Source organism: Bombina bombina, chromosome 6 (genome assembly GCF_027579735.1).
Source record: "Bombina bombina isolate aBomBom1 chromosome 6, aBomBom1.pri, whole genome shotgun sequence".
NCBI lineage: Eukaryota > Metazoa > Chordata > Amphibia > Anura > Bombinatoridae > Bombina > Bombina bombina.
The window spans coordinates 311,046,465-311,069,158 of NC_069504.1; the positions used below are offsets into that span (position 1 = coordinate 311,046,465).

The window sequence follows — 22,694 nt, forward strand, 5'->3', positions numbered from 1 at the left end:
GTTTCAACAGAACCCCTAAATTTTCCACTTCTTTATTAGAGTTTGAACACTGCTGATTTGCATTCTCAATTCCTTGGATATCTTTTTATATTTCTTTCCCGTTTTATACAGTTCAACTTCCTTTTCCCGCAGATCCTTTGACAATTCTTTTGCTTTCTCCATGACTCAGAATCGTCAGAGCAGCACTGGATAAAAGATGCAAGGGTCTGTCAGGAGTCCAGAAATTCACTGACCTTTTATACACACACACACTAATTACAAGAAAACAGATCACAGGTGAGGATGGTTACCTTTAATAGCCATTCAAACCCCTTCGTGTCAACTTGTGTGCATGCTATCAGGCCAAAATCACCAGGGTAGGTAAAATTTTGATCAGGGTCATTTGGGTAGTTTCTGTTGTCTTTATGATTTAAAAAGAGTAAACACAGTTGATTGATAATAAATGGCTTCAGCCAAACACTAACCATGAGTGAAAGAAAGGTTTTTGTGTTATTATTCATGTACTCTAAAAAATAGCCAAGAAATCATAAATTTTGCCAGGGTATGTAAACTTATGAGCACAACTGTATATGTATATATATATATATATATATATATATATAATATATATATATATATATATATATATATATATATATATATATATATATAAATATATATATATATATATATATATTTTTTTATTTTTTTTTACAGGATACCTGGAATGTAAATGAATTTAACACTTGTTTACTGCACTATTATAAAGAACGACAAAGCACTATAATTTGATCCATAAAACAATGCAATTAAAAAAACATGGAAAGGAAAGATAGACTGACTTCTGAGTTCAGGTGTGATCATACAGTTAAGGGCATATTTAATTATAGGCCAACTAGGCCTGTGAATAGGGTGGCAGTTTAGACATGGGATGGGCTACATTATTGAAGAAAAAATGAAAAAGAAAAAGTGATGCCGTTCCAGCCAGCCCAACCTCAATGTTTAAGGAACAAGAAACTCTTTTTTTATTTTCCGAATCAGATAGAGCATGCCATTTTAAACAACTTTCCAGCTTACTTCTATTATTAATTTTGGTTAATTCTCTTGGTATCCTTTATTGAAGGATCAGCGATTCACTACTGGAAACTAGTTAAACACATCGGTAAACCAATGAGGAAAGGTATATATGTGCATCCACCATTCGACAGCTAGCTCCCAGCTCCTGAGCTTACATAGGTATCCTTTTCAACAACAAAGGATACAAAAAGAACAAAGCAAATGAGATAGAAGTAATTTGGAAAGTTGTTTTAAATTGTATGCTCAATCTGAATTTGTTTGGGTTTCTTTAAAAACTGTGGAAATGGCACCTACAACAAAACACACTCATTAATTAGCTAAGCAAAAATACCAGGCATGGGTAAAGCAAATGTAAACATGTGTTACAGCTGTCACCAAACTTTCCATATAAGAGCATGTAGACCCTATGAGGCCTATCTATCAAGCCGTCAACTTTCTTGCGTTCGACGGCACCAATACGCTCGCCTAACAGCGCAGCCGCAGACCTGAATACGATCTCCAAATTTATAAAAAAAAGCCGGCAAAAAGCTGCGCACCAAGTACGGGGTGATGAGCAGCAGACTGTTGTTAACTAGCAGTCATCGATCTCGCTACTATTCGGCTTTTGACCAACTTTATTTATACCCTGTCACTAAACACCACCACTATACTAAAATGTTTAACCCCTATCCCGCTGCTCCCGGACCCCGCCCCAACTAAATAAACGTATTAACCACTATTCTGCCACTCCCGGACTGCGCCGCCACTAAATAAAAGTATTAACCCCTATCCCGCTGCTCCCGGACCCCACCGCAACTAAATAAAATGTATTAACCCCTAAACCCCTGGCCTCCCACATAACTACCACTAACTAAATCTATTAACCCCTAAACTGCCAACCCCCCACATCACCATAAACGAAATGAAGCTATTAACCCCTTAACCTAACAACCCGCGAACTTTACATTAAAATTACAACATCCCTATCTTATAATAAATTTAAACTTACCTTTAGAATTAAAATAAACTATATTAAACTATTAATTAACCTACCCTAACTATTATACTAAAAATACATTAAACTACCAATTAAATTAACTATATTACATATTTAAAAACCTAACCCTACTCAAAATATTTAAATATACAATTAAAAATTTCTAAATTACAAAAAAAATAAACACTAAGTTACAAAAAAAATAAACAACACTAAGTTACAAAAAATAAAAAACACTGTTACAAAAAAATAAAAAAAACACAGTATCAAAAATAAAAAAGATTTACACCTAATCTAATAGCCCTATCAAAATAAAAAGCCCCCCCAAAATACAAAAAAAAAACCCCTAGCCTACAATAAACTACCAATGGCCCTTAAAAGGGCCTTTTTACGGGGCAGAGAAATCAGCTTTTACCTGTAAAAAAAAAAAAAAAAAAAAAATACCCCCCCCAACAGTAAAACCCACCACCCACACAACCAAAAGGGCATTTAGCTCTTTTACTGCCCAGACCCTACTCTAAAAATAAAACCCACCCAAAAAAACCTTAAATAAACCTAACACTAACCCCCGGCGATCCACTTACAGTTTTTGAAGTTCTGCTTGAAGGATCCATCCAGCCGGCAAGAGGTCTTCATCCAGACGGCCTCTTCCATCTTCATCCAGCCGGTGAAGTCTTCATCCATGCGGCCTCTTCCTGTCCTGATGTCCTGAAGACATCCGACGAGGAGCTCCTCTTCAATAGCTCCTCTTCAATACGGTCTCCGCCGTAAACTGGATCTTGAATGCAAGTGACGTCATCCAAGATGGCGTCCCTTGCATTCCTATTGGCTGAAAGGTTCAGCTCTTATCCTATTGAGCTCTCATCCTATTGGCTGATTGGAACAGCCAATAGGATGAGAGCTGCTCAAATCCTATTGGCTGATTGGAACGGCCAATAGGATTTTAGCGGCTCTAATCCTACTGGCTGATTGGAACCTTTCAGCCAATAGGAATGCAATGGACACCATCTTGGATGACGTCACTTGCATTCAAGATCCAGTTTACGGCGGAGACTGTATTGAAGAGGAGCTCCTCGTCAGATGTCTTCAAGATGGACCCGCTCCGCACCAGATGTCTTCAGGATGGACCCGCTCCTCGCCGGATGGATGAAGATAGAAGAGGCCGCATGGATGAAGACTTCGCCGGCCATCCAGCCGGCAAGAGGTCTTCATCCAGGCGGCCTCTTCCATCTTCATCCAGCCGGTGAAGTCTTCATCCATGCGGCCTCTTCCTGTCCTGATGTCCTGAAGACATCCGACGAGGAGCTCCTCTTCAATAGCTCCTCTTCAATACGGTCTCTGCCGTAAACTGGATCTTGAATGCAAGTGACGTCATCCAAGATGGCGTCCCTTGCATTCCTATTGGCTGAAAGGTTCAGCTCTTATCCTATTGAGCTCTCATCCTATTGGCTGATTGGAACAGCCAATAGGATGAGAGCTGCTCAAATCCTATTGGCTGATTGGAACGGCCAATAGGATTTTAGCAGCTCTAATCCTACTGGCTGATTGGAACCTTTCAGCCAATAGGAATGCAATGGACACCATCTTGGATGACGTCACTTGCATTCAAGATCCAGTTTACGGCGGAGACTATATTGAAGAGGAGCTCCTCATCAGATGTCTTCAGGATGGACCCACTCCGCACCAGATGTCTTCAGGATGGACCCGCTCCTCGCCGGATGGATGAAGATAGAAGAGGCCGCATGGATGAAGACTTCGCAGGCTGGATGAAGATGGAAGAGGCCGCCCGGATGAAGACTTCTTGCCGGCTGGATGGATCCTTCCAGCGGAACTTCAAAAACTGTAAGTGGATCGTCTGTCATACCCAACACTATAAAAGAGCGGAACAGATACAATACCGTTTACCGCTGAACATATTTCACATGCAGTGAATAAGGTAAGCCTTCCCCTATCCTTTTAATAATTGGCCTCAACACATAGTTGCTCCTTGATTACTTAACATATGGGATTAATACCATTTGGCCTCACAACACATACACTACTTCACCTTTACAGATAAGAGGATTCATAATGCATAGGATTTATATATCTGCTTGTAAATTTACTTGTGTTCTTTGCATATTAATTTTAGCACTAAATATCACTTATGTTTACACAATTGACAACACATTGTGTTGATGGTATACATTAGAATGAATATAGCAGTTTATCTTCATTTTACAACGCTGCTGCACACTTTAGACATCTCTATTGAAATATATATTAGTGTGTTAAGTATGGTATTTTCACATGCTAATCACTGTGACTGTGCATTTTCTCCTGAAATTTCTGCATATACAGTTTTCTCGTTGTCATATAGAGTGTAAGGATAATTAACCTTCGGCTAGATTACGAGTTTTGCGTTATGGTGAAAAAGCTTCATAACGCTGCTTTTTCACTACCGCTGGTATTACGAGTTTTGCAGGTATATCTGTACCGCACACTTTTTTGGCCGTAACGCAATGTAACTACCGTTACGCAACGTAACTACCCTTTTTCAATGGGACTTCCACAGCGCCAATAGGATTTTTTTCACCTTTTAATTCCGATTGGCTGATAGAATTCTATCAGCCAATTTGAATTCAAGGGACACCATCTTGGATGACGTCATTTAAAGGAACCTTCAGTGTACGGCTGGGACCGTATGAAGAGGATGCTCCGTGCCGGATGTCTTGAAGATGGAGCCACTCCGCGTCGGAAGGATGAAGATGGAAGATGCCGTCTGGATGAAGACTTCTGCCCGCCTGGAGGACCACTTCTTTCCGCTTGGATGAAGACTTCGCCGGCTGGATGAAGATGGAAGAGGCCGCCCGGATGAAGACTTCTTGCCGGCTGGATGGATCCTTCCAGGGGAACTTCAAAAACTGTAAGTGGATCGTTGGGGGCTAGTGTTAGGTTTATTTAAGGGTTTTTTGTGTGGGTTTTAATTTTAGAGTAGGGTCTGGGCAGTAAAAGAGCTAAATGCCCTTTTAAGGGCAATGCCCATACAAATGCCCTTTTCAAATGCCCCGCAAAAGGCCCTTTAAAGGGCCATTGGTAGTTTATTGTAGGTTGGGGGGGGTTATTGGGGGGGGGCTTTTTTATTTTGATAGGGCTATTAGATTAGGTGTAATTCTTTTTTATTTTTGATACTGTGGTTTTTTATTTTTTGTAACAGTGTTTATTTTTTTTCGAATTCAGAAATTTTTAATTGTAGATTTAAATAATTTGAGTAGGGTTAGGTTTTTTTTTAATATGTAATACAGTAAATTTAATTGGTAGTTTAATGTATTTTTAGTATAATAGTTAGGGTAGGTTAATTAATAGTTTAATATAGTTTATTTTAATTCTAAAAGGCAAGTTTAAATTTATTATAAGATAGGGATGTTGTAATTTTAATGTAAAGTTAGGTGGTTGTTAGGTTAAGGGGTTAATAGCTTAATTTAGTCTACGGCGATGTGGGGGGCTGGCAGTTTAGGGGTTAATAGGTTTAGTTAGTGGTAGTGATGTGGGAGGCCAGGGGTTTAGGGGTTAATACTTTTATTTAGTTGCGGCGGGATAGGGGTTAATACATTTTATTTAGCTGTGGTGGGGTCCAGGAGCAGCGGGATAGGGGTTAATACTTTTATTTAGTTGTGGTGGGGTCCGGGAGAGGCAGGATAGGGGTTAATACTTTTATTTAGTTGCGGTGGGGTCCAGGAGCTGCGGGATAGGGGTTAATACTTTTATTTAGTTGTGGTTGGGTCGGGGAGCGGCAGAATAGGGGTTAATACATTTTATTCAGTGGTGGCGATATTGAGGCAGCAGATTAGGGGTGTTTAGACTCGGGATTTATGTTAGAGGTGTTAGGTGTAAACGTTACTGGTTTTCTACCATAGAAATCAATGGGATATCTGGCAGCATCGAACATAAGCTTTCGGTGCTTTCAGACTCCCATTGATTCCTATGGCATCCGCAGCCTCCAGGGTGGCGGATTGAAAACCAGGTACGCTGGGCCGGAATAGCCGCGAGCGTACCGGTTAACTATTTGATAACTTTTAAAAAGTGTCAAATAGTGCCAAATGTGTATTCGGAATATCTGTAATGACGTAAGCATCGATCTGTGTCGGATTTGAGACTGGTGGATCGTATGTTACGTCACAGATTTCAATTTTTGCCAGTCTGTAGGCTTTGATAACCAAGTCGAATCAAACTCGCCACAATTACGCTGCGGAATTCCAGCGTATATTAGGTTGACGGCTTGATAAATATCCCCCTATGTATCAGCCCGTATGTTGTGATCTTCTCCAGACTGGACCATTTGCAGACATCATGCAGGGAAGCAGATATTCTGCCCTTCAGAGTGCTAGTGTTGCTATTCTGGAATGATCTCACTTCATTCAAACAGGCGCTGTGTCTATAAGAATATAGTGTCTGTCTTGTGTCTGGGTCTATATGATTAGAATGTTTGGGCTTATTAGATTTTTTATTTATTTAATTTGTTTCTGTATTTAGTTGTATGTTAAAGGAATAGTCTACTAAAAATTAAACGTTCATGATTCAGAAAGAGCAGGCAATTTTAAGCAACTTTCTAATTTACTCATATGATCAATTTTTCTTCGTTCTCTTGATATGTTAAATTGAAAAAGCAAGAATGTAAGCATAGGAGCCAGCCTATTTTTGGTTCTGCACTTGAGTAACACTTTCTGATTGGTGTCTAAATGTAGCCACCAATCAGCAATGGCTACCCAGATGCTGAAGCAATAATGGGCCTGCTCCTAGGCTTACATTCATATAAAGATACCAAGAGAACGAAGAAAAATTGATAAAAGGAGTAAATTAGAAAGTTGCTAAAAAATGCATGCTTTATATGAATCATGAAAGTTTGATTTTGACTAGACTATCCCTTTAAACAGACAGTCTAGCATAAAAAATCCTCTATTTCATTAGAGCATATTACATTTTTAAACAACTTTCCTTCTTTTACAATGTATTCGGGCAGACAAGTATACGCCCAGTGGTTCATATTAACATTAAAAGCACAGATTTTACTTTTTATTTAATCCTTTTTTTTTATACACATATATTTGATTTGAAGGGACAGTGTACACCAATTTTCAAACAACTTAATGTAAGACATGACTATAAAGAAGAATATGCAAAGATATAGATCTACAGATACAGTATAAAACTTAAAAAACAAACAAAAAACTTACTTAGAAGTTAGACTGGAACACCCAGTGAAAGGGGCTGGGAAAGCAGGAATAGCAGACAACCCCCCCCCCCCCCCCCCCGCATATGAAAAGACAGAATATACAAACTGGAGCAGCAGGAGACTGCAGTCTACATTTGATATTTTGGGGCTTGGTTAGGAGTGTGAAAATCAGCACAATGTCATTAAAAAATAAGGAAAACTATACATTGTTACAAAAACACTCCCAGATGGGCTAAATAAACATGTATTCAAAGAGAAACCTAGTGTACTATGTCCATTTAATAATTTCAATTCAAGTGTTTTCTTTTGTAAATTATATATTTCTTGAATCAGATTTGTCTAGGTTGTTTATTGTTACCATGGGTTTTTTTTAAGTGTTTTCTTTCTCTGCATATCATGCCTGATCAAACAGACCTTGTTGTCTGGTTGAGAATAGACAACTGGACTTGATTGTCTTTTTCCAATTTGTACCAGGAATAAGTATTATATATGAACCATCTGTATTCTGGAGCTAGCAAATATTATATTGGAACTTAATAATATGCTGAAACTGTTTACAAATTATTATTATTCACTATAGACAATAGTGTGCCATAGTGCTATTTGTTTTTTTCCCCATATGCATTTATGCCTGCTTCTCATCTAATCAGATGTAATCTCATCTGGACTTTATTATAAATGAAATCTCTTTAACAAAATAGATAATTTTATTTTGACACTAGAATTTCCATTTAACACAACAAGTTTGACACATTTTCCTATTTCAAAAAGTAACCTGATTAAACTCCAAAGAACTGAAGCTTATTTTAAATCACTTCCACAAAATACACAAGACCACCATCATCTGGTTCTCCCAACAGAAGCACTTTAGCCATAATTTTTCCCAAAAGTCCTACAAGGTTTCCAGCACTTTTTCTAACTGTCAAATCATGTTAGCTCCAATTTAAAATCCAGCTTTAAAAAAAAAAAACAACAACAAAAAAAAACCACATACTAAAGTGCATAACAGAGGGTCAAAAAAGGAAGACCTTTATAAACAGATTCTTGGTTGTTGAAGAGAGACTAGCCAAGTGTGTAAGATTAAGTACACAGTATCCTTTACATGGTCAGATTTATAAACAAACACTTTCTAATTAACAGCAGCTACAGTGGCACAATTGTATTTATTCACTTTGAGACTAATTAATAAATAAAATCGTTAACGCTAAGCATAGCTTGATAGCAATTGTTTTATCTGTAACATTTTTAATTAAACTGGAATTCAATAATCAGTAGCATTAAAAAAATTAAATACAGAATGAAAAATAAATCTGATTTATTCTACAACCTTAATATACTTACTGCTAGTTAAACTTGAGTGAATCTTAACATTGGATTCAACACATTTATTTAAGTTTTGCATCAATTAAAAAGACAGCGATGGGAAATTAAACCTAGAGGACAAACAAGTCTAAGGAAGGAATTAGAAAAAAAAAATTCTATGCATAAATTATTGTCTTTCCTGGAAGCTAGTTTAGTGTCTTCATTTTAGAAACATTTATGCAGCTTAAGGCTAAAATAAACCTTGTAACTGCATTATGATTGAAGGGCAAAAAACAGAACTTTATTATAGCAAACACTAAACAAAAATCATGCCATTAACAAATTAAAAGTAGTTCTTACTTGGCAGACAAAAGCCAAAACAGGAAGATGTGAATTTCAGCAACAAAAGTAATCTATAGCTTTGACAAGGCAAATGCTTTCTAAAATCACATATGTAAATGAATAATGAAATGTATATGTATATTTAGAGGCAGATGGCACAAGTGCTTTTCCCAGATGTGCTATTGCCTTTTCTACAATGTTAAATATATAGGTCACTTGCTTGATTAGATCTCAAGTGGTAAAGCCAAAGAGATTTGCAGTAGAATGATGCATTAGGTCGAAGGCATGCCCTGCTGTTATTTTGTGCATCAAGAGCAGTACCTTTTAGAGAAATTGAATTCTGTGTTGTGCACTACCCCCCCGATTAAATAAATAAAAAAGTGATTTACATTTGAACAAGGATTAAGAACACAAATCTAGCAGTACAATACACTAAGATGTCATTTTTTTTATTATTATTGTGAATAGGAGTTTACAATGAGATTGCTTCAGCAAGGCGGGATAGGGGATGCCAGTGGCATGAAATAAAGAAAATCCCATTAAAAGTGTTTATGTTCATTAGTTTCCAGCAACCACATTTTCAACATGGAATTTACCTAAACTGGCCAAGTGCGACAGAAGGCAGTGATCCTTTAAAAACCTCAGCTACTACACAATCCACAATGTGCCGTCTTGTAGAAAACCAGCTGAACGGACTATTACATTTTATCTGAATTTGGTTATATTTTGCAACTTGTTTCACAACTCACAAACTCAAAATAATATTACAAACTACTAAAAAAAACTGGCAGAGACAAATATACTTATTCCAAGTACAAATTGGAAATAGCAGCTGCAGGAACAATAATGAAATAACCAAATGTATAAACTAATTTGGCTTGCAACATATAAACGGACAAAATCAGTTATTTAAATACATTACCTATAATGCGTACAAAACAAAATATTTTTGCATGAAAAAGCTTAAAGGGACAGGAAACCCCAACATTTTCTTTCATCATTCAGATAGAACACTAGTTTTTAACTTGCCCTTAGGCTTCCCCAACAGGCCAGGTTTTCAGGAATGCATCGTATGAGAGCAGGTAAAATAACCATGTTTACTAAGCAGCTGATTAATTCACCTGTGCTCCAGTTCAGATATCCTCAAAATGTGGCCTGTTAGGGAGGCCTGAGGACAGGTTTGGAAACCAATGGGATAGAACATACAATTTTAAACAACTTTCTAATTTACTTATTTTATCAAATTTGCTTCATTCTCTTGTTATCCATTGCTGAAGAAACAGCATTGCACTACTAGCAGCTAGCTGAACACATCTAGTTAGCCAATCACAAGAGACAAATCTGTGCAGGCACCAATCAGCAGCTAGCTCGCACTAGTGTAGGATATATCCATATTCTTTTTCAACAAGGGATACCAAGTGAATAAAGCAAACTTGAAAATAGAAGTGAATTCAAAACTAAATGAAAGTTTTATTTTAACTTCTTATCATTTTTATCCCTTAACCCAATGCAATATATATATATACGTTGTGCAGTACTTTGCTTATTGTACCGCTCAACGTATATATATATGTCAAAGCTGCAGGAAGTTTCAGCAGTATCGGATGTTAAGTTACAGCTGAGAGCTGGAGTTCCTGAGCTCATGACATCTGCCTGCATATGGAACTGGAGCATGTAGGGGGAGGGAGTGGGATGGCCTTACACTACAAGGGCCAAAAAAACAAAGGTCAATGGGGGTGGCACTATATTGCAGATAGCTGCCAGTACCTAAGATGGCGGACACTAGTTAGAGGGAGGAGGGATCAGGGAGGTTGGAGGGTAAGGGAGGATCATACACTGCAGGAAAAAAAAAAAGTCTTAAATCTTCATATTGGTAGGCTGACTGACAGTACCTAAAATAGTGGCTACCAGTGGGGGTGAGGGAGGGAAGAGAGCTGTTTGAGAGGGATCAGGTAGGGATTAGGGGGTGGGAAGTGTCAGGCGGGAGGGTAATTACTACACTACAGCTAAAATTAACCTTACAAGCTACCCGATTAACCCCTCCACTGCCAGGAATAATAGAAGTTTAGTGAAGAATTGAGAAACCCAATGTTTGTGAAAAAAAAGGTATATGATTGCTTTTGTCAATGAAATGGTGGCATGAAATATACCAAAATGGGCATAGATCAATACCTTCAATATATAAAATTTTATATATATATATATATATATATATATATATATATATTTAATATTTTTAATAGGTAAATAAAAAAAAACAAGGATCTATTTCTGTTCTACGGTATTTTTGGGCAAGTTCTTCTCTGAAAGTTGCAGTAGTGAAGGGGTTAAAATGGACAAAACCCCAAAAATATTTATTTCATGTTTCAGACATAAATAAAATGGAAAGTTGCATGCTATATTATCAAATGTGCTTCATTCTCTTAATATCCTTTGTTGAAGGAGCAGCAATGCCCTTCTGGGAGCTAGATGAACACAGGTGAGCCAGTAATAAGAGGCAAATATGTGCAGCCACTAAACACCAGCTATCTCCCAGAAGTGCATTGTTTTTCAACAAAGGATTACAAGAGAACAAATAAAAAAATAGATTACAGATGTAAATAGAAAGTTGATTAAAACTGCATGCTCTATCTATATAATGAAAGTTTTATTTTTTCTTTAGTCTGCCTTTTAAAGTGATTTAAGATTTTCAGAAAATGCATACATATACAGTATATGCATTCATATATGTACACAAAAAAACAGGACAATACTCACTGCTCACTTATTGATAGTTACAAATCCGATAGCTTTAATGAATGACAGGGACCAGTCTCTAAAAACATAAAAAAGTTGTTTGTTTTTCAGTCTATTTGAAATGTGAAAAAGAGATTAATCTCCCTTTATGTTTCAATTTAGTGATCAGGATGTAAGTAAAATTCTTCTTTCGCGGGTTGGTTGCTATGTGATACAGTTAAATGTTTATTAAATTTAGATACCATCTAAATAAAAGGAGTTTTATGCTTGGATAATCAATCATGTCTCTTTGTAGTGTATTTTTATCTAGCCTTATTTCTCCTATAATACACATATACACACACAAAATTCTGTATTGATATATACAAGGCATTACACTATTCATTTATATTAATTTAAAATGGGTATAAAATATGTTGTTGCAATGCATAGCCAAGATCCATTTAAAAAAAACAACTATCATAATAAGATATTGACATCACAGATATATGATGTATTAGCAATTTACATCATTTACGATCTCTTTTTAAAAAGCCCCACCCCCCCACACCTTGCCTGGATAGTGGTCTTTCATGATTCAGATTTTAAACGACTTTCTCATTTACTTCCATTAACAAAATGTGGTCAGTATTTTTAAACATACACTTTTTTGAGTCACCAGCACCTACTGAGCATGTGCAAGAATTCACAGAATTTACGTACATACATTTGTGATTGGCTGATGGCTGTCACATGATACAAAAGGAGTGGAAATAGACATAACTTTCGAATATGTAAGAAAAAAAATTCTATTCTATTATCTTTTCATCACGCAAACCTATTGTATTTACTGGTCCTTTAAAGGGTCACTCAAGTCAAAATTAAACTTTAATTATTCAGATAGAGCATGCAATTTTAAACAACTTTCCAATTTACTTCCATTAACAAAATGTGCACAGTCTTTTTATATTTAAACTTTTTGAGTCACCAGCTCCTACTGAGCATGTGCAAGAATTCACAGAATAAAACGTGTATGATGGCTGATGGCTGTCACATGGTACGGGGGAGTGTAAATAGACATAATTTTTAAAATTGTCAGAAAAAAAATCTACTACTCATTTGAAGTTCAGACTTAGTGCTATTGCATTGTCGTGTTATCTTGCATTTGCTGATTATGCAAATCTACTGTGTTGACTGGTCCTTTAAGTAAAAACAAAAATGATCAGCCAGTTCACTGCTGAGAAGACATTGGTTGTGAGGAAATTAAAGTTTAAAATGTTATCCTTCCAGAAGGATGTGATCTATTTAATCACTAAAGGCCTTGGAATCTATTTTGCGTTGCACCATTTCCATGTGTCTAATGTGAATTGGTTCACATTAGCCACCTTGAGCAAAGCACCATTTGACCCTGAAGGTCACCAGCAAGCTTCATTTCCAGATGGTTGGTAAACGTGATTTTCTTAATACCAAGTAGACTTGGAACCCTGATCAGCAGGCTACGTCTATTATTGGTATAATAAATTATCTTAGGGTAAATATATAAAACAGGGCTGCCCAAACTAAATCCTACTGGTCACATCTGGCCAACCAAGGTTTGTTTGTTTTTGTCTTTTGTACCCTTCTGCACCACAGAGCAGAAAACAGACATCTAATTTATTACTGGAAAAAAACAGTTCCACGCTTCTTATTATACATATTTATGCTAAATTTTGAGAGGTGTATACAGTTACATTCAATAACAACTGTACATTTTAACTAAATGTAAATATAATGGTATTTTTTAATTTTTTTTAGGTGTTCTCATTTGCATAAATGTGAATATAAAGTAATGTGGCCCATGGTCAATACTGTTAGTGGCCAGCCCTCCATATAAGTAAACACAAAACAAACAAAAAAAACAGTTTGGGCACCCCTGATATACAAGTATCATACGATGGAGAAAATCCAAATGTATTAAGTTTTTCCTAATATTGCCCACTTACTGTCGACAGGCTTTAGATTCCTTATACATTTCAGTGTGCATTAATCATATAGATTATAGCTCTCATAACACTGTAGTATATGCAGGTTAATCAATGTGGTTTTATGGTTGCACAAGAAAGGCGCTCCAGAAAATGGCCTGGGTTTATAATATCAAGGTGCCCCATCCTAACTCAGTTCAGGCAAAACATGTAGAAATAACCTGCACGATACTTTGTTACGCGAATGGCTGTTTTATAATTATTACATTAAATAATCATTGCCACAACTATAGTGCACAATAATCATGAAGATACACTGACTTTGTTTTTAAATAAGGGCAAAATAAAAGACAAAACAAAAAATTTTTAAAAAAAGTTCAGAGAGCAAAAGTCTGAAGTCATAAAATACAGTTAGGGCATAGATCACACATATCATGGATGCTATACAGAAAGTATTTTGCCATCTGTTGTTTCAGGTGACGGCCTTAACCCTTTGACACAGATAAATAACAAAGACCGGTTACCTGATTGCATCTTGTCATTTGGACAACACTTGAGGTTCTGTGAGTTGTCTTGTACAGGTACATTCATCTATTCTTTTGCAACCACTCCCTTTCCGCTTTGCTAACCATGGTCATTCACTGCTTCCAATCAAAATAAACTAATGCTCCCAGTTTCCAAAAATAACATATAAATATTAATGAAATAAGACTGTTTGTGGAAGCCAAAATTTTATTGAAAAGAATCTGACCCCTTTCAGCCATGTTTAGGTTGTGTTGCATGTCAAAGAAGGCTTATATTCCCAGGCTATGATTAAATCACACAATTAAATGAAATAACAGCAGTGAGCATTGCAGTGGTGATATAAACAAGTGTATAATAATAGAACAATGGTGACATCATCATAACGGGATACAACAAAAAGGTCATAAATACTTTGTACCATTGAAAGCCCTATTTTAAAAAAAAAGTTATCTCAAAAAGTATTTATTTTATAGTCAGTGTTTGAACTTTTAGATTAATTTGGAATATGCTACAAAAAACAAAACCAAAAATACACACACCACACACAACTGCAGTAGAACACAAAGATTTGCAAAAGTTGTATCTAGTGATTCAGTTGATTTTTTGCTGCAAGGAATTTACCAGTTGTATTAGCTTCTTGTTTTCTATAATTAAAATGTAAACACTTTATAATCATTCTTGAAAGCTAAACTTTGGGCTCATATGCTAATTTCTAAACCTTTTAAGGCTTCCTCTTATCTTAGTGCATTTTTACAGTTTTTCCACAGCTAGACTGCGCTAGTTCATGTGTGCAATATAGATAACATTGCACTCACTCCCATAGAGTTATTTATGAGTCAGCACTGATTGGCTAAAACAATTTAAATAAGGGAGCAGTCTATAGAGGCTTTGATACAAGGTAACCACAAAGGCAAAACGCATATTAAATATAACCATGTTGCTTATGCAAAACTGGGGAATGGGTAAAAAAGGGATTATCTATCTTTTTTAACAATACAAATTCCGGAGCAGACTGTCCCTTTAAACAAACACAAAGAGTTGAGTTTGATCAACTTCTACAGACTCAAGACCATTGGTGACTTGACCTCAATATGTAGCCTGTATTTGCACTAAAACATTTTAGATGTGTCTTCACCCAAATAAAACATCCACTACATAAATTACTAAATTCCCTTGGTGAATGCTAACATAAAACAAATTCAATTTACTGAACGTATCCCATCTTCCGTTTTAAAGTCTATCACCCCTTACATCCTCCCTTTGTCACTACACATCTCAGTCTTTTCATGCCTCCCTTCCCTCAGTTTATTGTATAATCCTCATCAACATCCCCCCTTCCCTTAGCTGTTTGAGTAATAACCTCAACTTCTCACCACTTCCATGGAATTAGTATAAAAGGCCATATCCAGACATTAGTCCATAAGTACTGAGATTTAGTTATATGAGGGTTTTTTTCTATGCTCTGTAGAATGCAATAAACATTAAAGGGGCATGAAACGCCAAATATTTATTTAATGGTTCAGATAGAACATACAATTTTAAACAACTTTCCAATTGACTTCTATTATCTAATTGACTTTGTTCCTTTGGTATCTTATGTTGAAGGAGCAGTAATGCACTACTGGGAGCTAGCTGTACACATCGGGTGAATCAATGGCAAAAAGGTGCCGCTATATGTGCCGCTGCCAATCACCAGCTACCTCCCCAGTAGTGCATTGCTGCTCCTGAGTCTACCTAGGTATCCTTTATAAAGAATATCAAGAACCAAAACAAATTATATAATATAAGTAAACTCCAATGTTTATTAAAAGTATGTGCCGTCTGAATCATAAATGAAAAATTGTGGGTGCGCTGCCCCTTTAAAGTAAAAAAATAAAAAAAATAAAAAAAAGGTAAAAAAATGACATTGTATCTAGCTGTAGAACTTGTAGTTTTACTAAGTACATTAATACATACTAGTTTAGATTCCTTGCCCTTAGATTTTCTCTGAGCCATTACAATGAAGGCATTGATATTTGAAATGGAATTTGCTTAACGGAAACATTATTTGTGCTTTATGAAGTCACATACAAATGGTATGAATACAAGGGGTGCCATTACTTTTTTATAAATGTGCTATCTAGGGAAGAGTGAAGCCTGTGTTATATTGTACACAACATTGTTTAAACACGCAATAATTAGGAACGAGTCCTGACTGTTTTTGCAACGGTTATATTCTCAGGCATCTCTAGTAATTTTGCTAATGAATAGCCTGAAACTTAATTAATAGTAATAAATTCACTTTGTTAATTCACTTTCAGCAGATTCTTCACTGGAGAGAATGTATTAAGTACACAGCATCAGCCAATGGGGATTGTTCAACCTCAGTGGTTGGCATCACCCAATACTTGCAGGGGTCAATATCTGATGAATCCCAGAAGTTTCAGACTTTGATTCCTTTTCCAAGACCTGCAGTATAACTAACTGCAGTCTTACAATTGCTCTAACAGTTTTCCCTTTGGGGCTTAATGAAAGCAGTATGTGGTATGCTGGCATTCCACTATATCTATTGATGGGAAGGTTGATGTTTTAAATATCATCAGGTTAAATTTTGAACTTCTGAGAAATATAAATAAATGACAAATGTATTAAAAAGAATGTTACCCTCTGGGCATATTTTAACAATATGGCAGTTTGGAACTTACCTATATAAAAACATGACATTAAAAAAAAAGGAAGAATTTAAAAAAAAAAATAATCCAGTTTAATGGATTCTAATTACTCAGTTACTTTTAATGAAAAAAATAAAACAAAACAGGATGTATTAGTTAAATCTAAGATATGGTGGAAATAAAAGCATGAGATTAAAAACAATTATCCAGTTCATAAAAGTAAAGTAACTTGTTGCACAGGCAACTAGCACATCTAGGCAAGTATCCCCACTTGCCTTTACCCAGAAATACTTGTATACACGGTTATCAATGCACTAGAGGATTCTGGGTGAGATATGCAAATTAGATAGGCAACGTTTCAGACATTTTGCTTCTAATACAGTTTGGCTTCACTAACCATAATAAGAGACTGCTGTGTTTTAACACAGTATCAGAAGTAACAAGCCTGAGATGTTGCATATCTAACCCAGAATCCTCTAGTGCATTGGTAACAGTGTATACGAGTATTTGTAGGGATACTTGCCTAGATGTGCTTGTTGCCTGTGCAATAATTCTGTTACTTTAAATCTAAGACAAATATTTATATTTCTGTTTCTAAGATCTGATGTATTTGCCTTGTTCAAAGAAAAAAACAAAACTAACACAAAACCAAAGAAAACATACAAAAAATTACTTAAAAAAAAAAAAAAGCTAAGAACTTCTAGAAAAAAAACCCCTACAATTATATTGTGCTCCCAGAAAGGACTACATTTGAAGCTGGGCAAACAGACAAACTCTTTTACAACACATGGGAGGAATTGTTATGCAGAACAGATTTTGCTTTACAATTACATAGTGATTTCAAATGAGCCATTTGCAGATAGCATGGATAGAATAAAGATTACAGGCTCTCTTAAGTGGAGCTGTTCATTTTTTTTATTGTATTGTTTAACACATTGTCAGCGCTCTGAGGTATCACCTTATCATGTAGGGTCAAAAGGCCTAAGTAATACCATCATTTAATGTGTGTGTTAAAATCTGTTAAAGCATCAAGAGAAAAGCATAAGAATTTTTATGGATCAGTTTCCACTGAGGAGCAGTCAGTAGTTGTATATTAAATATAAAAAAACTAAGGTCTAAGTTGTGAAAGAGATAGATATTTTTTAAAGAGTCAAATCCTAGCAGAGTCTGGTTAAGTAAGACAAAATCCTTGTGAAGAAAAAGTAAAGATCTCACTGTCAGTAAAACATCTGTATCAGTCGAAAACAAGCTGTGTAATCTATTTAAATTACTATAGAAGTGTCTTGGAAAACAGACACATACATGCACATTATACAGTGTACACATTAAAACAGCTATACTAATACAGTAATTAAAAACCATCTATACAATGTTTTAATGAACAAACTTCTTAAAGGGATATTGTACATTGTCATATATATTATACAGTAGCATTTAAACTAACAGGAAGTGCAACTGATACTTAGGTAACCATCACTCTTTGGCATTGACAAATGCCCCAGAAAAATGTAGCTTATTCAGCACAGGTAAGCGAATAAAAAAAAAAAAAAAAAAAAAAATCTGTATTCTGAAAGCTTTTCTAAAAATCTTGATATGCACATTGCCATGTGAGAATTATTGTTTAAGAAATGCAAAGCAATAAATTACTGTGACCACATTTAGAACAGGCTAAAAATGAAATGATAAATATTGTTATATAACAACAACAATATATTAGTGAACAACCAAATTCTTAATTTTAGGTTGGTTTTAATATGTATAAAATTACTTTACATTCCTATATACATCTAAAATATCTAACACAAAAGCAGAGCTGTTCATGCTTTAAATGGCAATCCTAAAATGTAATTGTCTTTTTAGCAATATTAATAGATTTGATTGTTAATTTTACTATGGATGTTACATCTGTAGTATCATTCACTCCAAAATGACTTGCGTTCCCGATAGGACTTTATATTTTTAAACACCTGTTTTTCATACATTACTTAATAAACAAAATTCAGAACGTGTTCTAAAATGCATAAAAAGCAAAATCACAAAATTTAGATTGAAAAAGATTATAAAGATTCAGCTGTTGTACTCCAAACATATGTAGAAAACAAACTTTAATTGCTACATTTTTTTTACATAATTATATTTAACTATGTGGTTGTTATACTGTGTAATTCCATAATAAAATGAACAAAATCAGTTAACTGATTCTGCATGCTTCTTAAATTACCAAATAGTTATTGATATAAAGGTCTTACATGCTATGCACTAACCTGCATTTTGTACAAATTGACCCTTAGAGGGCACTTTTCTCATATTTTGAAAACTTATTACACAGAAGATCTATTCCATAAGACATTTTGAAAACAACTTTACTTTTACTGCAACTAGCAGTGGGCTTGCAGACTGTGTACTGGGACTGATTAAAATACTTTTGTAGTTTTATTATTGTAAATAAATCAAAGTACTGAAATAAGATTCTTTGGAAAAAATGATTATCGGTGTATTTAGATTGAAATGAAAAAGTCAGTTCCTATATATACACGGAGTCAAAATAAATAATGAACTACACATTGTTTGGTTGGTTGTGGGCTAGAGACGTTTCAAGTTTACTTGCATTATTTCCCTATTTAGTATAAATTGTGGCACATTAAACCAAAACAATTTGTGGTTTGTTTAAAAAAAAAAAATATTTTTTTTTTTTATTTTTTTTTTAAATGAGTGCAATTGCAATTTTACAAGGTAGTCAATATTGGTTTCCCATTCAACTCAAATACAATAAATTACTGCCACCAATATAGCCTATATAGTATTACTACTACACTGGGAAAGCTATATGATCTACAAACAATACATGCCAAAAACTATACTCACATAGGGAAAACACTAAAACATTTGAAGTTTCATTGATGAATGTTCCAGCAAGCAAATCCCAAGATAAGTAATTAGTCAGCTCCTTTCCTGTCTATTTCCTTTCAATAAGAACTATGCAAGATATTTGTTATTTGTTTCCTTGCCTGCTTCTCATAACCGGTGTATGAATGCTGAACTTCAACCCTTGAGCAGTGCGTTTCTTGTCATATCAGGTGTGCATTAAAAAAAGCTACTATACAAATCATTTAAAACCCCCGTAACAGTCATTTTTAATATTTCTATGGTAAATCAACTTTTTGATAACAAGCATTTAACACAAGTCTATTACTTTTACGCCAGTCATATCCTAAAGATCTAAGCTTTTCTGTCCTTGTAAAAAAAAAAAAAAAAAGTAGAAATGAGCCAGTTAGTTGAATTCTAGGCACCAGCTAACACAAACCCAGGGGATCCATTCACTCTCAACAGTAAAAGGAGTCTGATGTGAGCTGTCAAAGTAAATCTATGCTCACTTTTTGGATGGTTTAATTTCAATGGAGCATGAAACTCCCAAGGATGGTTAATAGGCTTAGCCAGGCGTGCCGTTCTCCCTAATATATTTTAATTATGCATCAGTTTTAATTGTAATCAGATTAAGTCCCCAAAATGGCACAAATTGGTGTTTCCCCTATTGGCTATTTAAAGCTTACGGCAGTTTATAAACAATTATAAATAGTTAGACTAAATTTTAAAAAAAATCTATAATCCAGGTTATTATACAATAAAGTTTTTTCTAAAGAAATATTTTATGTCTTTATAAATTATAATAGAAAACTACCAAACTTTAGGAATAAAAGGAGGAGACAAATGATGTGATATTTCATATAGGTAAAGTATTAAACTCTAAAACTGGATTTGCTTCATGGGGGGAAAAAAACTAATGGAATCAGTCATGAATTTACTACATAAAATAACAGTGATCTGATTTGCCTGCCTGACAGTTGAGTTTATAAACAAACACGTTGGAATTTACATAAGGTGGATAATGAGTATTTGCATTTTAGGGAAAATAATAACTAGATTCTTGTAAAATGTACTGTAAAGGGAGGAATCTGCTGTCTACCAGTTTAGAGTAAAAGAGGTTTCATTCATTTATTCATAAAAATGTGGATATCTGCAGAAGTTCCAGAGATTGTCACAAGGAGCCAGCAGTTTGCAAACTAACTCTAAGGAATCCAGCAGGCATTGTGCATGGGGTACTGTTAAATAAATCCTGCCAACAAGTTGCAAGTGACAACAATCCCTACCTGTCATCATAGCAAAAATCAGCGTCCAGAGTGTTCAGATACAGGACAAGCCCCAGGGCGCTGCTCAGCAACTCTGCAATCATTTCTCCTCAGGAAGCCCACTCGGTACTGCTAGACTAGCGTGTCTCCTTCGCTCCCCCCTGGGTCTTTTGTCAGTCGCTGTCTCAGAGGAGCACGCAGCCCATGCTTGCACGGCGTGCACTGAGCTGTCGGTGCTTTGTCAGGGATAACACCACCTCTCTAACCCATGGCATCAGGCAACGCAGGGAGGCAGCAGCTACCGCAGATGAGTAGCAGCTATTGTCTGAAGGTGGCACTGATGCTATTGTGGAGCGATGCTAGCAAGGGTAACAATGCTGCTGCTGATGATGATGGTGTGGCTGCTGGTCCTCTTGTGCTTCAATCTCCCGAGCTCCTCCTGCTCCAGTGTCATAGCACATTCTGTATCCCCAACAGATTCCCAGCCGTTCTCTCTACTGAAGCTGCTTTCTGCTCCAAGCCCCGCCTGTCTCAGTCACAGCCTCTTTCCCCTTTGTTCACTTAAGGTGGACTATAAAGTTATTGCTACAATTAGGGTACAGCAACACTATAAATAAAAAAAAACACAATACAACATTGGCTATGCATCTATGTAAAAATGTACACTTTAACCCCTTAAGGACCAGCGACGTACCCTGTATGTCACTGGCCTTTTTTTGGGACTTGATTGTTTTATAGCACGGTCTTGCCACCAGCGTTGAGACTGCTCTATTACACAAAGCCTGCTGGAGGGAGGGTATTAATAGCGTCTTCTTGCTAGACTTGTGCTATTATGTCCTGAAAAAACCCTTAACGACCAGTGACATACAGGGTACATTGTGGTCATTAAGGGGTTATACTTATTTTATGATAAATCAGTAATTCTTTAATGGCAAAATACAAATTAATGATAAACCAGTACAATAAACGAAAACGAATTACCCTTAATTATTCATATTAAAACCATCAACTGAAGGGACCTTAAAGGGACATTGCACTTAAAAAAGATTCTGTCATCCGGATGAAAGTGCAGCATTTAAACCTGTTCATTATTTGCCAGAAAAAAAAACCATTGAAATATGTTTAAATTTATGATGAAATTCAAATAATAACATAAAATGTTCTATTTAGCTAGAATAGTTTGATTAAGAACTATTGTCCCATTTAAGATATGTGTTTGTTTAACCCAGGAACATTGTTGGCCCCAATTAATTCGGTTTGTGCTTAGGGCAGCAGGATTTAGGTGGCAGCACATTTTGAGGGGTAGTTCTACTGCATGACCTTGCTACTCCTTTTGTTTATAAAGAATTTATTCATTTTAGTTCTGTAGTTATCTGACTGTACATGTGCCCCTGGGCACCAGTTGTGAAACTATCTGTATCAAACCTAAGCTGGTCTGAGAGATAGAAGATTTCCCTGTGCCTATGGCAGCACTAAAAACGGAATACACCACTGGTTTAAATGCTGCAAAAGCACGATTTATCAAGTGCAAGGAGAATTCTAGGGGTAGTTCTCATCAGCTCACCTTTAGAGAAGCGCATCTGTGTGCTCAAATTTATATTAAAAAAAATGTTTTTTGTTTTTTTTGGCGCTTCTCCTTTGGCAAGCTGAGGAGATCTAAAGATAAATTTCTCCAGTCAGATTAGTATCTGCACCTTATTTATCAATAATAAGTGGTAAATGAACCAGTAGCAATATTTATACAGCCCTACTAGTAGCTTTGTTAATGCCCCTCTTCAAAAACAGTCATGGAAGAAAATAGATCTGTTTTCATTATTTTGCAATTCA

At 35.7% G+C, this 22,694-nt stretch overlaps 1 protein-coding gene across 1 annotated transcript in view; it reads right to left on the reverse strand.

Annotated features, from left to right (window-relative positions):
* The window catches only part of TMTC2 (transmembrane O-mannosyltransferase targeting cadherins 2), a 711,043-nt gene extending 689,732 nt beyond the window's left edge, over positions 1 to 21,311 (reverse strand). Inside the window, exon 1 of the mRNA XM_053716930.1 lies at positions 20,889 to 21,311. Coding sequence (XP_053572905.1) covers positions 20,889 to 20,971 — 83 coding nt within the window. The 5' untranslated portion in view covers positions 20,972 to 21,311. The remainder of the gene's footprint in view (positions 1 to 20,888) is intronic.
* Between the last annotated feature and the right edge of the window lie 1,383 nt (positions 21,312 to 22,694).